Here is a 12,104-nt window from a genome sequence, read left to right on the forward strand (position 1 = left end):
TTTTCTTGTAGAGCTCCTAAAGGCATTAAGAGATTCCAGTTCTGCTCTCCTCAACACACAGATCAAAGGCAAAGCCTTCTCCTCCTCATCACATAGATCATGTTCAGATGACACGCTAAGCCACAGTGGTTATGCATTTTGAGCTACACATTATAGCATAGTGTGTTGTGTGAACCATGATTTACACCTCCATCACACCGGGGGTTAACACGCTTTCTACCTCACTTCTCTGCCTGTGTTTTCCTTCCTCAAGTTCCTTCCTCCTTCAAAAGAGGAAGTACGCAAGGAGCACGAGGCCCATTGAGTCTGCTGTTCTAATGGCGCTGCTTCTCCTGCACACAGCAGCAGAGAGCAGCAATTCCGAGTTTAAAAAACATCGGACTTAATGAGGGGTTTTTTTGTCGTGCGAGGAAGGCCATAAGGGGTGCGGGAGGCAGACAACGCCATGTGAGGGACCTGTGAAAAATCCGTTGAGTGCCCGGTAACGAGTGCGCAATAAAACGCTCGTCGGATGGAGCTTTTAGTGCGTTGTGTGAACCATTCCTAACCATAGTGGCTACAAAACCACAGTTTAAACACACTTACTAACCATTTGCTACAAAAGGGTTAATGGCCTAACCATGGCTTAGTGTCTTGTCTGAACAGGCCCAGTGTGGTTTACAAAAAATGAGAAGGGGGATAGATCCCTGCCCCAAGAGGCTTCCAGTCTAGAACATGACAGAAGGGAGAGAAAGGAGGAAGAAGAGTAGTAAAATAAGGGCAGAGCAAACAGGAGAAACATACGTGTTTATTGCAGTTATACCAGTGGGGGCTGGTGGCTCTGATGTTGTTGGGTGGTAAATTTGCTCTGGGCTTCCGCATCTTCGACAGCTCCTTTAGAGTTCTCACTAGTTCTAACTGAAACCCGGGCAGGATTCACCATCCCACTGAGATTGGAGCCTAACCATGGCTTAGTGTGTTGTCTGAACAGGCCCATTATGACTTAGTGTGTCACGGGAACCTTGACTTAGCATGGCATGTGAAGCATTCTTAATAATGGTGGCTACATAACCGTGGTTTAAACAAGCTCACAGCATTTATTGCAAAAGGGTTAACGGCCTAACCATGGCTTAGTGTGTTGTCCAGACAGGCATACTATCTCTACCACAAGAAAAGTGTCCCATGGTTAAATCTCTCCAGGCAGCTGCCAAAAGCACAGGATCCCTATTGCAAAACAGAAACGAAAACCTGGCAATCTCATGCTCTTACAAAGCTTTGAGAAAAGAATGCACACAGGTCATTCCAGACAAACACGCATGTTTGTACGTGCTCCTGCCTCTTGGGGGTAGGAGAAAAAGAAAAAGCTACTTTAACTGCCCAGAATTACACAAACGACCCCTCCAAAGAAGTGAACTTGATCTAGTTTAGTGGGTAAAAGTGTCTGCCGTATCTGTTCTGGAAACATCAGATCAAATCATAGCAAAGGGCAGTGAAATTAAGTGAAACAAGACAGTCTGGCAACAAACTGTTGCAGTGTGAAATGCTCTTGTTCGGTGTGCCAACCAAGCAGTGATACCCTTTCCCAGTAAATACCATTCCACCCACATGCCATGTTTCCATTCTTCCCTGGACAGCCATGGTCACTGAGCATGCTCAGTCTTCAATGGGCTGCTTTGGGTCCCCCCCCACCTAATAAGGTTATTTTTTTTTAAAAAAAGGGGTGTTTCCACCCTGATGCCATTTTGGCTATATAAAGAATGGAACTCAGATAATGAATTTGCTCTTGGTTATATACCATGATGGGTAGATTTCAGTGTCATTTTTGTTGTTTATTTGTTCATTCGCTTCCGACTCTTCGTGACTTCATGGACCAGCCCATGCCACAGCTTTCTGTCGGATGTCGCCACCCCTAGCTCCCCCAAGGTCAAGTCCGTCACCTCCAGAATATCATCCATCCATCTTGCCCTCAGTCGGCCCCTCTTCCTTTTGCCTCCCACTTTCCCTAGCATCAGCCTCTTCTCCAGGGTGTCCTGTCTTCTCATTATGTGGCCAAAGTACTTCAGTTTAGCCTTTAATACCATTCCCTCAAGTGAGCAGTCTGGCTTTATTTCTTGGAGTATGGACTGGTTTGATCTTCTTGCAGTCCAAGGCACTCTCAGAAATTTCCTCCATATCCAGAATTTTCCAGTCTCATATCTAGGTGTAAAATCAGCTGAGGAGAAGTATAGGGCTTAAGGAAATAGCTTATCGAATGGGAGCTCAATAGAGTCCTCTTAGTGCTCTATATACCTCGTTGTGGCTGTGCAGTTGCGTCCCATGGTTTATATGATGCAGATGCCAACTCAATGCCACATCATGTAACACCCTGCAAGACTGCTTTTTCGAGACGTCGTTTTACGATGCTTTTTCCCATTGTTCTGATGTCACCATGATTGTTTGTCGTCCGTCAGTGTTGGCTTTAGTTTGGATTAAGAGAGTGGGTGTAGTTAGGGGCAAATCCCAGTGCAGGGTAGATGTGGGGATGCAGGGCAGGGGGTGGGCTTGACACGCCTAGTAATGCCCCCCATGGCAATATTAAAGTCTGGGGAACAAAAGTAAGGCTAGTCATGATGAAGAACGCAGACATTCAATGAACTGTGGCAGCACAGAAGCACTGCTACAGGCTTTCCAAGTTGCGCAGAGTTGCCAGAAAATAAACAAACCAAAAGGTTTTCGTGGTTTTCGGCCCCTCGAGATTTGCTACCCATTACCGTCATCTGACAGTGGTGCTGCAATTTTTCCTGGCTGGATAGCTCCCACGCTCACTCCTGCCATACAATGCTATTGATGCTGCTTCACAGCAGTGAAGCTACGGGTTTTGGGAAAATGGGTAGGCGAAGCATAGACTCATAGAATAGCGGAGTTGGAAGGGGCCTACAAGGCCATCGAGTCCAACCCCCTGCTCAATGCAGGAATCCACCCTAAAGCATCCCTGACAGATGGTTGCCCAGCTGCCTCTTGAATCCAGCATCTTATGGATTGGAGTAACAGTAATAATAAAGATTGGGTTTAAGGACATTTTTATGCCTTGCTTGGTATTAAAAGAATATGAATGGAAGGTACAGAGAGAGATTTTTCTCAGTTGCTTTGCTATCCCTTGTACTTTTCCTAGTAGTCACTCACTTTTATGTAATGCTTCAGAAATAAGCGGGTTGAGTTCTGCCCTCCCACACAACCCCCCTTCAAAGCTAACTGGGTTTAGATGGGGTAGATTTTCTAATAAGCGTATTCATTTCTGACTTAAAGCTGGGTTAGCTTTCATCACTGCTACACCCATCTCTACTTCCATTCTTGGTTGAGCAAATCATTTTGGGTGAAAGGAAAGCAGAGCTAAACCCTCCCCTGCTCCCAAATAATGATATGACTCATACAGTGACATTTCTTGAGACAAAGATGTGGTCTTTCTTTGGAAATGGAATGGAGAAATGGGGTTTGCCTACCTCACGCTGCCCGTATTTTTTTCATAGGCTTTCCTCCTTTGGGACTATCTCTGCTACAAATGTCTGATTTAATATCTCGATTCTTTTGAATATTAAAAAAAAAAAAAAGAATCCCAGGCAGCTGACGTATTGGCAAAACCAGCCATTTTATATTCGAAGACATTTCCAATTGAATATATTGCAATTCATTTATTTGCTTATTAATCTGCCCAATAACAAATGTTCTCCAGGTGGATTAAAAACAATTAAAATAATAAAATACCAAATTACTTAAGAATACAATACTACTATTCAAGGACCATGGAAAAGGCTCAATGCAAGGTTTGCTTTGTATTACACAACCCAGAGGACATGAATATAACAAAAGAATCACACAGCACATTTCAGGGAAAATGCAACCTCCAATGTTACCACATGATCAAAAGCAACTTTGTCTGTTTATTCATCACCCCAGGTTATCTTAAACAGCTTGTCTTCGTCTAAAATATCATTCCCCAACATAGTGCCATGCAGATACTACAACTCCCACCATCCATAGCCGGGTGGACATGATGGGTGTTGCAGTCCAACACATTTGGTGGTGGTGGTGGGGTGCATCTTGTTGGAGAAGGCTGCTGTTTTTTAATTTTTTTTTCTTTTTATGGTGAATTAAACAACACAAAACAAATCGTGAAAAGAAAAAATGAAAAAAGATAAGAAAATTATATTCAGAGAAATCTCAATATTCCACCAAGTACAACATTCTTTAAAAAAAAAAATGAGGGCAAGGAGAGTTTATGCATAAGTTTCAAGAAAGGTAGGCCAAATATATACCACCCATTCAAATGTTGATAGTGCAGTTAGTCTTCAGTCCAGAGAGAAAGCTGCTCCAAAACATTAATATATACAATTGCTGGACCTTTAAAGAAAATGATGTTAAAATATTCCTCTAAAGAATCTTGGGTATTGTAGTTTTTATATATATATGTATATTATATATACACATATACATACAATTATGTTAAAACTCCTCCTCCTATATAACTCTTGCGGAACCACAATTCTCACGATACATTAGGAAGGGGGAATTGCTATTTAAATCAGTGTAAGGATGCAGACCTATGCACTTTTACTTAATGGGATGAACTCCCTTTAAGTTAAGCAGGATATACTTCTGAGTAAGTATGCACAGGATTGCACTGACCTAGGTGGAGAAAGAGTCTGACCTGGGAGAAGACTTCAGACTACACTTCCTTACTTTTCATGCTTTCCACCTTTCTCCTTACCCTCTTCCCTTTCTTCTTTTCATAAAAAGAAACACTCAAGAAAAAGATAAAATGGTCCCCCTGAGCGTCACTTCCCTGAAACAGACCGGATGACCCTGAAAGGCAGCCTCGAAATATGTTTAGATAGATAGATATACATAGGTTTTGAAACAGCCCTCTTCTTTAAGACTTAGTGATTGCTGAGAAAGTGGCACAACGGTAGAGTTTTTACATTACTGTTATGAAACATGTTGTCTGGTGGGAAAATTCCACGCAATGGTGATTTTTTTTTTTTGAAAAGAAAGCACTCCATGCAGAATATCCACGCTGTTCAGAGGAGAGTTCTACACAACTGTTGTGTTGCATGTTGTGTAGAGGGCTCTGTGGAATTTTCCGTTGCATTGTGTTGACTTTTCCCACTGGCTACAGAGTCCCCTGGCAACTCCATGGTAGCCCACAGTCACACAACAGTGGAGTTAGAACATGTTATGTGGGGAGTACCCTCTAGAAACTCAAGCGTTGAGTGGAATGCATTGACTAACGTGTTGTCTGAACAGAGCCAGTATCTACCGGCCGATGACATCCCGTTAACATCCTGCCAAGTTAACATAGGGATGAAGGTGTTAGCAAACCACACCCCCTTGAATTTATTTATTTATTTACTTATTTAACTTCTGTGCAAGAAGCCCTGCCCCCTGCATATCAAAAAGTTATTTGCTTAGTGAGCATGCAAAGGTTCAGTTTGTTTTATTGAGAAAACCTGCCTCACCCCTTTGAGAGAGATCACTGCTAGACGTTTGGGGAAATATATAATTTATATATATATAAATATATAATTTATATATATAATATATAATTTGTGAACCGCCCAGAGAGCTCCGGCTATTGGGCGGTATAGAAATGTAATAAAATAAATAAATAAATAAATAATTTAGACAATACCAGCAAAGAAAGGGAAAAGACGAGATGGAATGGCAGATTCTAGAAGCAGCTTCCTTGGGTTGTTGTATGTGGGAAAGTTAAGGGAATGTTTATTCCAATTTTTAAATTTTAATTGGAGTGATTTGGGGGTAGTTTTTAGCTTTTGGGGCCTTCGCCAGTGCCAGCATTTAGATTTAGATAAGCTGGTGGAGTTAGGTCCTTTTAGACTCTGGGATTATTATTATTATTATTATTATTATTATTATTATTATTATTATTATTATTTATTTATTTATTTATATAGCACCATCAATGTACATGGTGCTGTACAGAGTAAAACAGTAAATAGCAAGACCCTGCCGCATAGGCTTACAATCTAATAAAATCATAGTAAAACAATAAGGAGGGGAAGAGAATGCAAACAGGTACAGGGTAGGGTAAGCAGGCACAGGGTAGGGTAAAACTAACAGTAGAAAGTAACAGTAGAAGTCTGCACAACATCAAGTTTTAAAAGCTTTAGGTTTAAGTGTTCGTATGGGTGGGGGTGCTCTTAGATTAGAAGTGGGGATCTCTTTCAGCTGGAAAACTGAATTCTGTTTTGGATGAGCTCTCAGGGGCTACATTTCAGTTGTGGGAAGGGCCAAAATTCCCAAAAATGCCATTGTATTTTAGCGTCATAGAATCATAGGATAGTAGAGTTGGAAAGGGCTTATAAGGCCATCGAGTCCAATCCCCCGCTCAGTGCAGGAATCCACCCTAAAACGTCCTTGACAGATGGCTGTCCAGCTGCCTCTTGAAGGCCTCTAGTGTGGGAAAGCCCACAACCTCCCTAGGTAACTGGTTCCATTGTCGTACTGCTCTAACAGTCAGGAAGGTTTTCCTGATGTCCAGCCGGAATCTGGCTTCCTGTCACTTGAGCCCGTTATTCTGTGTCCTGCACTCTGGGAGGATCGAGAAAAGATCCTGGCCCTCCTCTGTGTGACAACCTTTTAAGTATTTGAAGAGTGCTATCATGTCTCCCCTCAATCATCTCTTCTCCAGGCTAAACATGCCCAGTTCTTTCAGTCTCTCTTCATAGGGCTTTGTTTCTAGACCCCTCATCATCCTGGTTGCCCTCCTCTGAACACGCTCCAGCTTGTCTGCGTCCTTCTTGAATTGTGGAGCCCAGAACTGGACACAATACTCTAGATGAGGCCTAACCAGGGCCGAATAGAGAGGAACCAGTACCTCACGTGATTTGGAAGCTGTACTTCTATTAATGCAGCCCAAAATAGCATTTGCCTTTCTTGCAGCCATATCGCACTGTTGGCTCATATTCAGCTTGCGATCTACAACCATTCCAAGATCTTTCTCGTTTGTAGTATTGCTGAGCTAATTCCAGAGGGGGACCTCAGGAGGGCTGGATTTGGCCTCCGGCCGTAGGTATCCCAACTCCTGCTTTAGATATCTATTACTTCACTCCAAAATGAGTTGAGCCAGAGGCCCATCTGTGAGTAGAGCCCCAGATGTCTGCCCCAAATGTCCTACCCTGATTGCACCACCGTTTGTGTGACAGGAATTTCAGGCCAGACAAGCAGAAACAGGGCCTGTTCAGACAACACACTAAGCCATGGTTAGGCTGCTACCCCTTTTGCAGCAAATGGTTAGTGAGCGTGTTTAAACCGTGGTTATGTAGCTACCAGGGTTAGGAATGGTTCACACAACGCACTAAGTCATGGTTCACATGACAAGCTACGCCATAATGTTTAGCTGCTTAACCACCATGGCTTAGTGTGTTGTCTGAACACGGTCCCTACCCTCATATTTATTCATTCGAAATATTGGTTAGAACGTGGTACTTTCTCACGTTCTGTGAAGTAGATGTGTGCAGGTGAGAAGGGTCTTTTTGGTTGTGGTTCCCCAACCATGTCCCCTGGCAAGCCATCAAACTATTAGGGATGTGCTCCGCTTCTAATCGGACCGGAGAAGCAGGAGCGGAGCGGGGGGCTTCGCCTCCCCTTAAGGCGGAGGCGAAGAGGATTGGGGGGCCCGGCGAAGCGTGGCGAAGAGGATCGAGGTGAAGGCAGATCCTTCGCCTCGATCCGGAGCTCTGCCGGAAAGGTAAGTGGGGTTTACCGGGCCCTGCCGCTGTCGCTGTCGCCCATGCGGCGACAGCGGCAGGGCCCGGTAACCCCCCTCCTCTCCCTTACCTGCCTCCGTCCGCGGTCTCTCGGCTTCTTCAATTGAGCCCGCGGTTCAACCAGGAAGTCTGGGCCACACGGCCCAGACTTCCTGGTTGAACCGCGGGCTCAATTGAAGAAGCCGAGGGACCGCGGACGGAGGCAGGTAAGGCCCCCCTCCCCCTTGGTCCCTTACTGGGCTCTGCTGCCGTTGCTGCCCGTGCGGCGACGGCGGCAGGGCCCGGTAACCCCCCCTGCCCTCCTCTCCCGGCCTTACCTGGCACCACTCCCCTCCACTGCGGCGCTCCGAAGAGGAGCAGAGTATGGGCGGAGCGGCGCGGAGCGGGCCGATCCGAAATTTTCGGATCGGCCCGCGGAGCGGGGGGGGGGGTCTGTGCACATCCCTACAAACTATATTGTTGAAAACAATGGAGGCTGGTGGCTCTGATGTCAGTGGGGCAGTGAATCCACCCCGGGTTTCAGCCAGAACCAGTCATGAGCCTCAAGGAGCTAACCAAGGTGCATCTGGATAGCTCACTTAGAGTTCTGACTGGTTCTTACTGAAACCCGGAGTGGATTCACTGCCCTGCTGACAACAGAGCCACCAGCCTCCACTGGATGAACAAGCTTTTAAATAATTTTTGGCTGTATATTACTGGTTTTATCTGTTGCTGCTTTGGCTTTGATGATCCATTTCTGTGTTTTTATTGTTATTATTTATTATTTATTGCATTTTTATACCGCCCAACAGCCAAAGCTCCCTGGGCGGTTTACTGTTAGTAGTGTTGGGCATGAGCTTTACAGAATTAGTCGAGAATTAAAAAAATAATTAACTTAGCAGTCATCTTAAGTTGAAACCAAACCAGCATGGATGTGGGATGGGACACCATTTTAATTCTCCTCAGTTCACTGAAGTGATTCTAACTTAGGAGCTGAGCACTGCGGAAAATTCAAAATGGTGGCATGTCGCCACCAAAATATTAGCTCCCAGCTGGAGGGGGCAACATAGGAGGGGCATTTTATTGCGTGCCCCCTCTAACTTGAAGCGGGTCTCGATTTTCTTACAGCCCCCTTGTGCTTTGGCCCTGTTTTTGCAAGCGATTTTGGGAAAGCGGGGATGGAGACGAGACAACCCCACAAAAAAATTAATTGATTTTTGTTTAGATTAACAGACCCCTGACTATGAAGAAGGAAGGCATCCAGACCCGAAACCGAAAAATGTCTAGCAAGTCGAAAAAGTGCAAAAAGGTCCACGACAGCTTGGACGATTTCCCCAAGAACAGCTCCTTCAACCCTGCCGCCCTCTCGAGACACATGTCTTCCATCAGCCACATTTCACCTTTCAGTCACTCGGGTCACATGCTCACCACGCCGACCCCGATGCACCCGCCGTCCGGCCTGTCTTTTGGACCTCACCATCCGTCCAGTATGGTCACTGCCATGGGCTAAAAACATATCGGAGAGAGAGAGACTTCCCTGCTAGAATGCTTTTTAAGTTCTCAAAATGAGAGGTGCGTTCATATACTTGCCTCGTTGCAGGCGAGCGATTTTGCCCTTGGACACAAATGGAAAAACACACACATACACACACACACACACACACACAAGACAAGATATAAATATATATTTTAAAGCTGGTTGAAGGCATAAAAACAAATGAAAAATATTGTGGAAAGGTGACTCTTGGCTGCTTCATCAAGTGTTGGTGCGTTCTCAAACCGCCGCATTCGAGATCCCATTTGTGAATAAGCCATTCCGACACGAGTTCGCTCTTGAACAGGGTGTCTAGTGCTGCGAAGAAAAACAACAGACCATTCCTCCGACTCTCCTTCCCCTCGTCCCCCAAAGAGAAGCAGGTTGATGCTGAACACTGTATAACTTATATTGTAAGAAATTCTGTACATTTTTGAAGAAGACTCTGACATCTGGTTAGCTGTAAAAAGAAGAAGAAAACCGAAAGAAAAATAAAAAAAGCAAGGAAAAGCGACAGCTTGGAGTAGTTGGTCGAAGCACCACAAATGAAATACTGAGAGGAATGTTTCACGGTACAGTCCGAGACGAACGAGGTCAAACCGGCAAATGGACAAACTGCCAGTTGTGTGTTTCTCTCTTTCTCTCTCTCTCTCTCTCTCTTTCTCGTTCCTCACTTACTGGCTCAAGTTGTTTTGACGCATTAAAAAGAATAAATTAATTAATCCAAGTTGTAGGCAAATCATCCATTCCAGGCTGTGGGCCTCTGAACAATAGGGAAGTCGTGAACGGTTTCAGGGCAATTGGTGTGACATTCGGCTTGTTGCTGCGACGAATTCGTCCAGGCCTATACACATTGTGAACAAGTTCCTGTAATTGTTGTTTGTATGTATAACTCAAAGCACCAAAATAAGATACAAGATGTAGATTTATTTCATCCTATGATACAGACTGAATGGTTGTACAAATTTTACTTACTGCTAGTGTTAAGAACTGCGCTTTTGGTTTTGTTTTCATATTTTTTCCTCTCTCTTTTTTTTTTTTTGGAGAATAAACTAGATTAAATTCTGTTGATTTGATGTTGGCTGGTGCTTTTGGAGTGATGGCAAGTCTTGTGAGTACAATTCCATGGGAGTGCAATATGGCTCTTGCTACGGGGGCAAACCTAAAAGATTCTAGCCGAGGTGACGTGCTCATTTGCTCTTTCCCTGTTGATTCTTTTAATAAGAAGCATTAAGAATACATGTCCCAGGTGTCCCAGCAAAGCAGAGAAATAGCCTGTTTTCTGGTTCCTTGTCCCTTATAATCACTAGACTTATTTTTACCTTTTTGGGAGAGGTCTTATTAAAAATATTGTTAATGTAAGTCTCTAGCTTTGTCATTCTTTTGGAAGGTCCAAAGCTCAGTGGCAAGAGCTCCTGCGTTGCATGCAGAAGGCCCAAGGTCCAATCCCCAACATTAACAGGAAGGTTTGGAAAAGTGGAGCCCCTGCCAGTCAGGGTTGACTACTGACAGAAGTGGACCAAAAGTCAGCTTCCTATGCGCCTAAGTTTTGCTTCCCTTTCACCCCCTCGGTATGTGTTTTTGGGGCAACGTGTATGAAAATGGCATGCCTTGTAGATGGGTCCTTAGGCAAGGAAACTGCAAAAATTCAGAAGGTTAGGCACAGGGGCTAAGAAGCTATGATGAATGAAAGGTAGTTTAAGCCCTTTTTACTTTTCTGTTTGATGGGCACCAGAGTGACAGCAAGCACAATAGGATAGGGATGGATGATGGGTGTAGAGCTTACAGTGACAGAAGGACTTGAGCATGCAGCATGTTTCAAGCAAGCACTCAACGTTTCAGATCCCTCCCAGATCCCACAGACTCCTGAATCATTCTGAATCAGCCACCATTATTGTCAAAACCACGTACACCAGTGCCATATTGTAAAAGCCATGGGCCCTAAGCCATGGCCTTCTTTGTCTGTTTAATAATCCAGCCTTGGTCAACATGGTCCTTCTAATACAGGAGCCTTTCTAATATTGGTGGCCACCTTTGAGAACCTTTGTTCTAATCAAAGTTATCTAAAACAAAGCAGGTTCAAACCATGGTTTGATATCCTGGTTTGTTAACTAGCTTTGGAATAAACCTCATTCTCCTGAATTTGTACGCAGCACAGGGCTATGATTTAGAATCATAGAACAGTAGAGTTGGAAGGGGCCTATAAGGCCATTGAGTCCAACCCCCTGTTCAATGCAGGAATCCACCTTAAAGCATACCTGACAGATGGTTCTGGTCACCACACCTAAAAAAGGATATTGCAGAGCTGGAAAATGTTCAGGAAAGGGCAACTAAAATGATTAAGGGGCTGGAGCATCTCCCCTATGAGGGAAGGTTACATCAGCTGAGATTGTTTAACTTGGAGAAGAGGAGACTGAGGGGAGACATGATAGAGGTGTACAAAATTATGCATGGTATGGCAAATATGGATAGGGAGACATTTTTCTCCCTCTCTCAAAACACTAGAACCCAGGATTCATGAAGCTGATTGGTGGGAGATCCGGGACAGATAAAAGGAAGGACTTCTTCACACAGCGCATAGTTAAATTCTGGAACTCACTACCACAAGATGAGTGGTAGTGAGTTCCACCAATTTGGATGGCTTTAAAAGAAGGTTGCTGGGGAACATGGGTGGGAGGGTGCTGTTGCACCATGTCCTGCTTGTTCATCCCTGGCCGATGGCTTGTTGGCTACTGCGTGAACAGAGTGCTGGACTAGATGGACCCTCGGTCTGATCCAGCAGGGCTCTTCTGATGTTCTTATCTTATGCGCTTTCTGTAGGTGTGTCATTCCCCCCCCCCCCGCTCCAG

The 12,104-nt window shown here is 44.5% G+C and overlaps 1 protein-coding gene across 5 annotated transcripts in view; it reads left to right on the plus strand.

Moving 5' to 3' along the window:
• The window catches only part of GATA3 (GATA binding protein 3), a 61,422-nt gene extending 52,033 nt beyond the window's left edge, over positions 1-9,389 (plus strand). For 4 of the 5 annotated variants that reach the window (XM_063134691.1, XM_063134694.1, XM_063134692.1 and 1 more), the window contains exon 5: positions 8,947-9,389. In XM_063134691.1, the coding sequence (XP_062990761.1) occupies positions 8,947-9,231 (285 nt within the window). In that variant the 3' untranslated portion in view covers positions 9,232-9,389. The remainder of the gene's footprint in view (positions 1-8,946) is intronic. The other variant, XM_063134696.1, reaches the window with a different exon arrangement.
• Positions 9,390-12,104: the final 2,715 nt, after the last annotated feature.

Source organism: Elgaria multicarinata, chromosome 9 (assembly GCF_023053635.1).
Source record: "Elgaria multicarinata webbii isolate HBS135686 ecotype San Diego chromosome 9, rElgMul1.1.pri, whole genome shotgun sequence".
Lineage (NCBI taxonomy): Eukaryota > Metazoa > Chordata > Lepidosauria > Squamata > Anguidae > Elgaria > Elgaria multicarinata.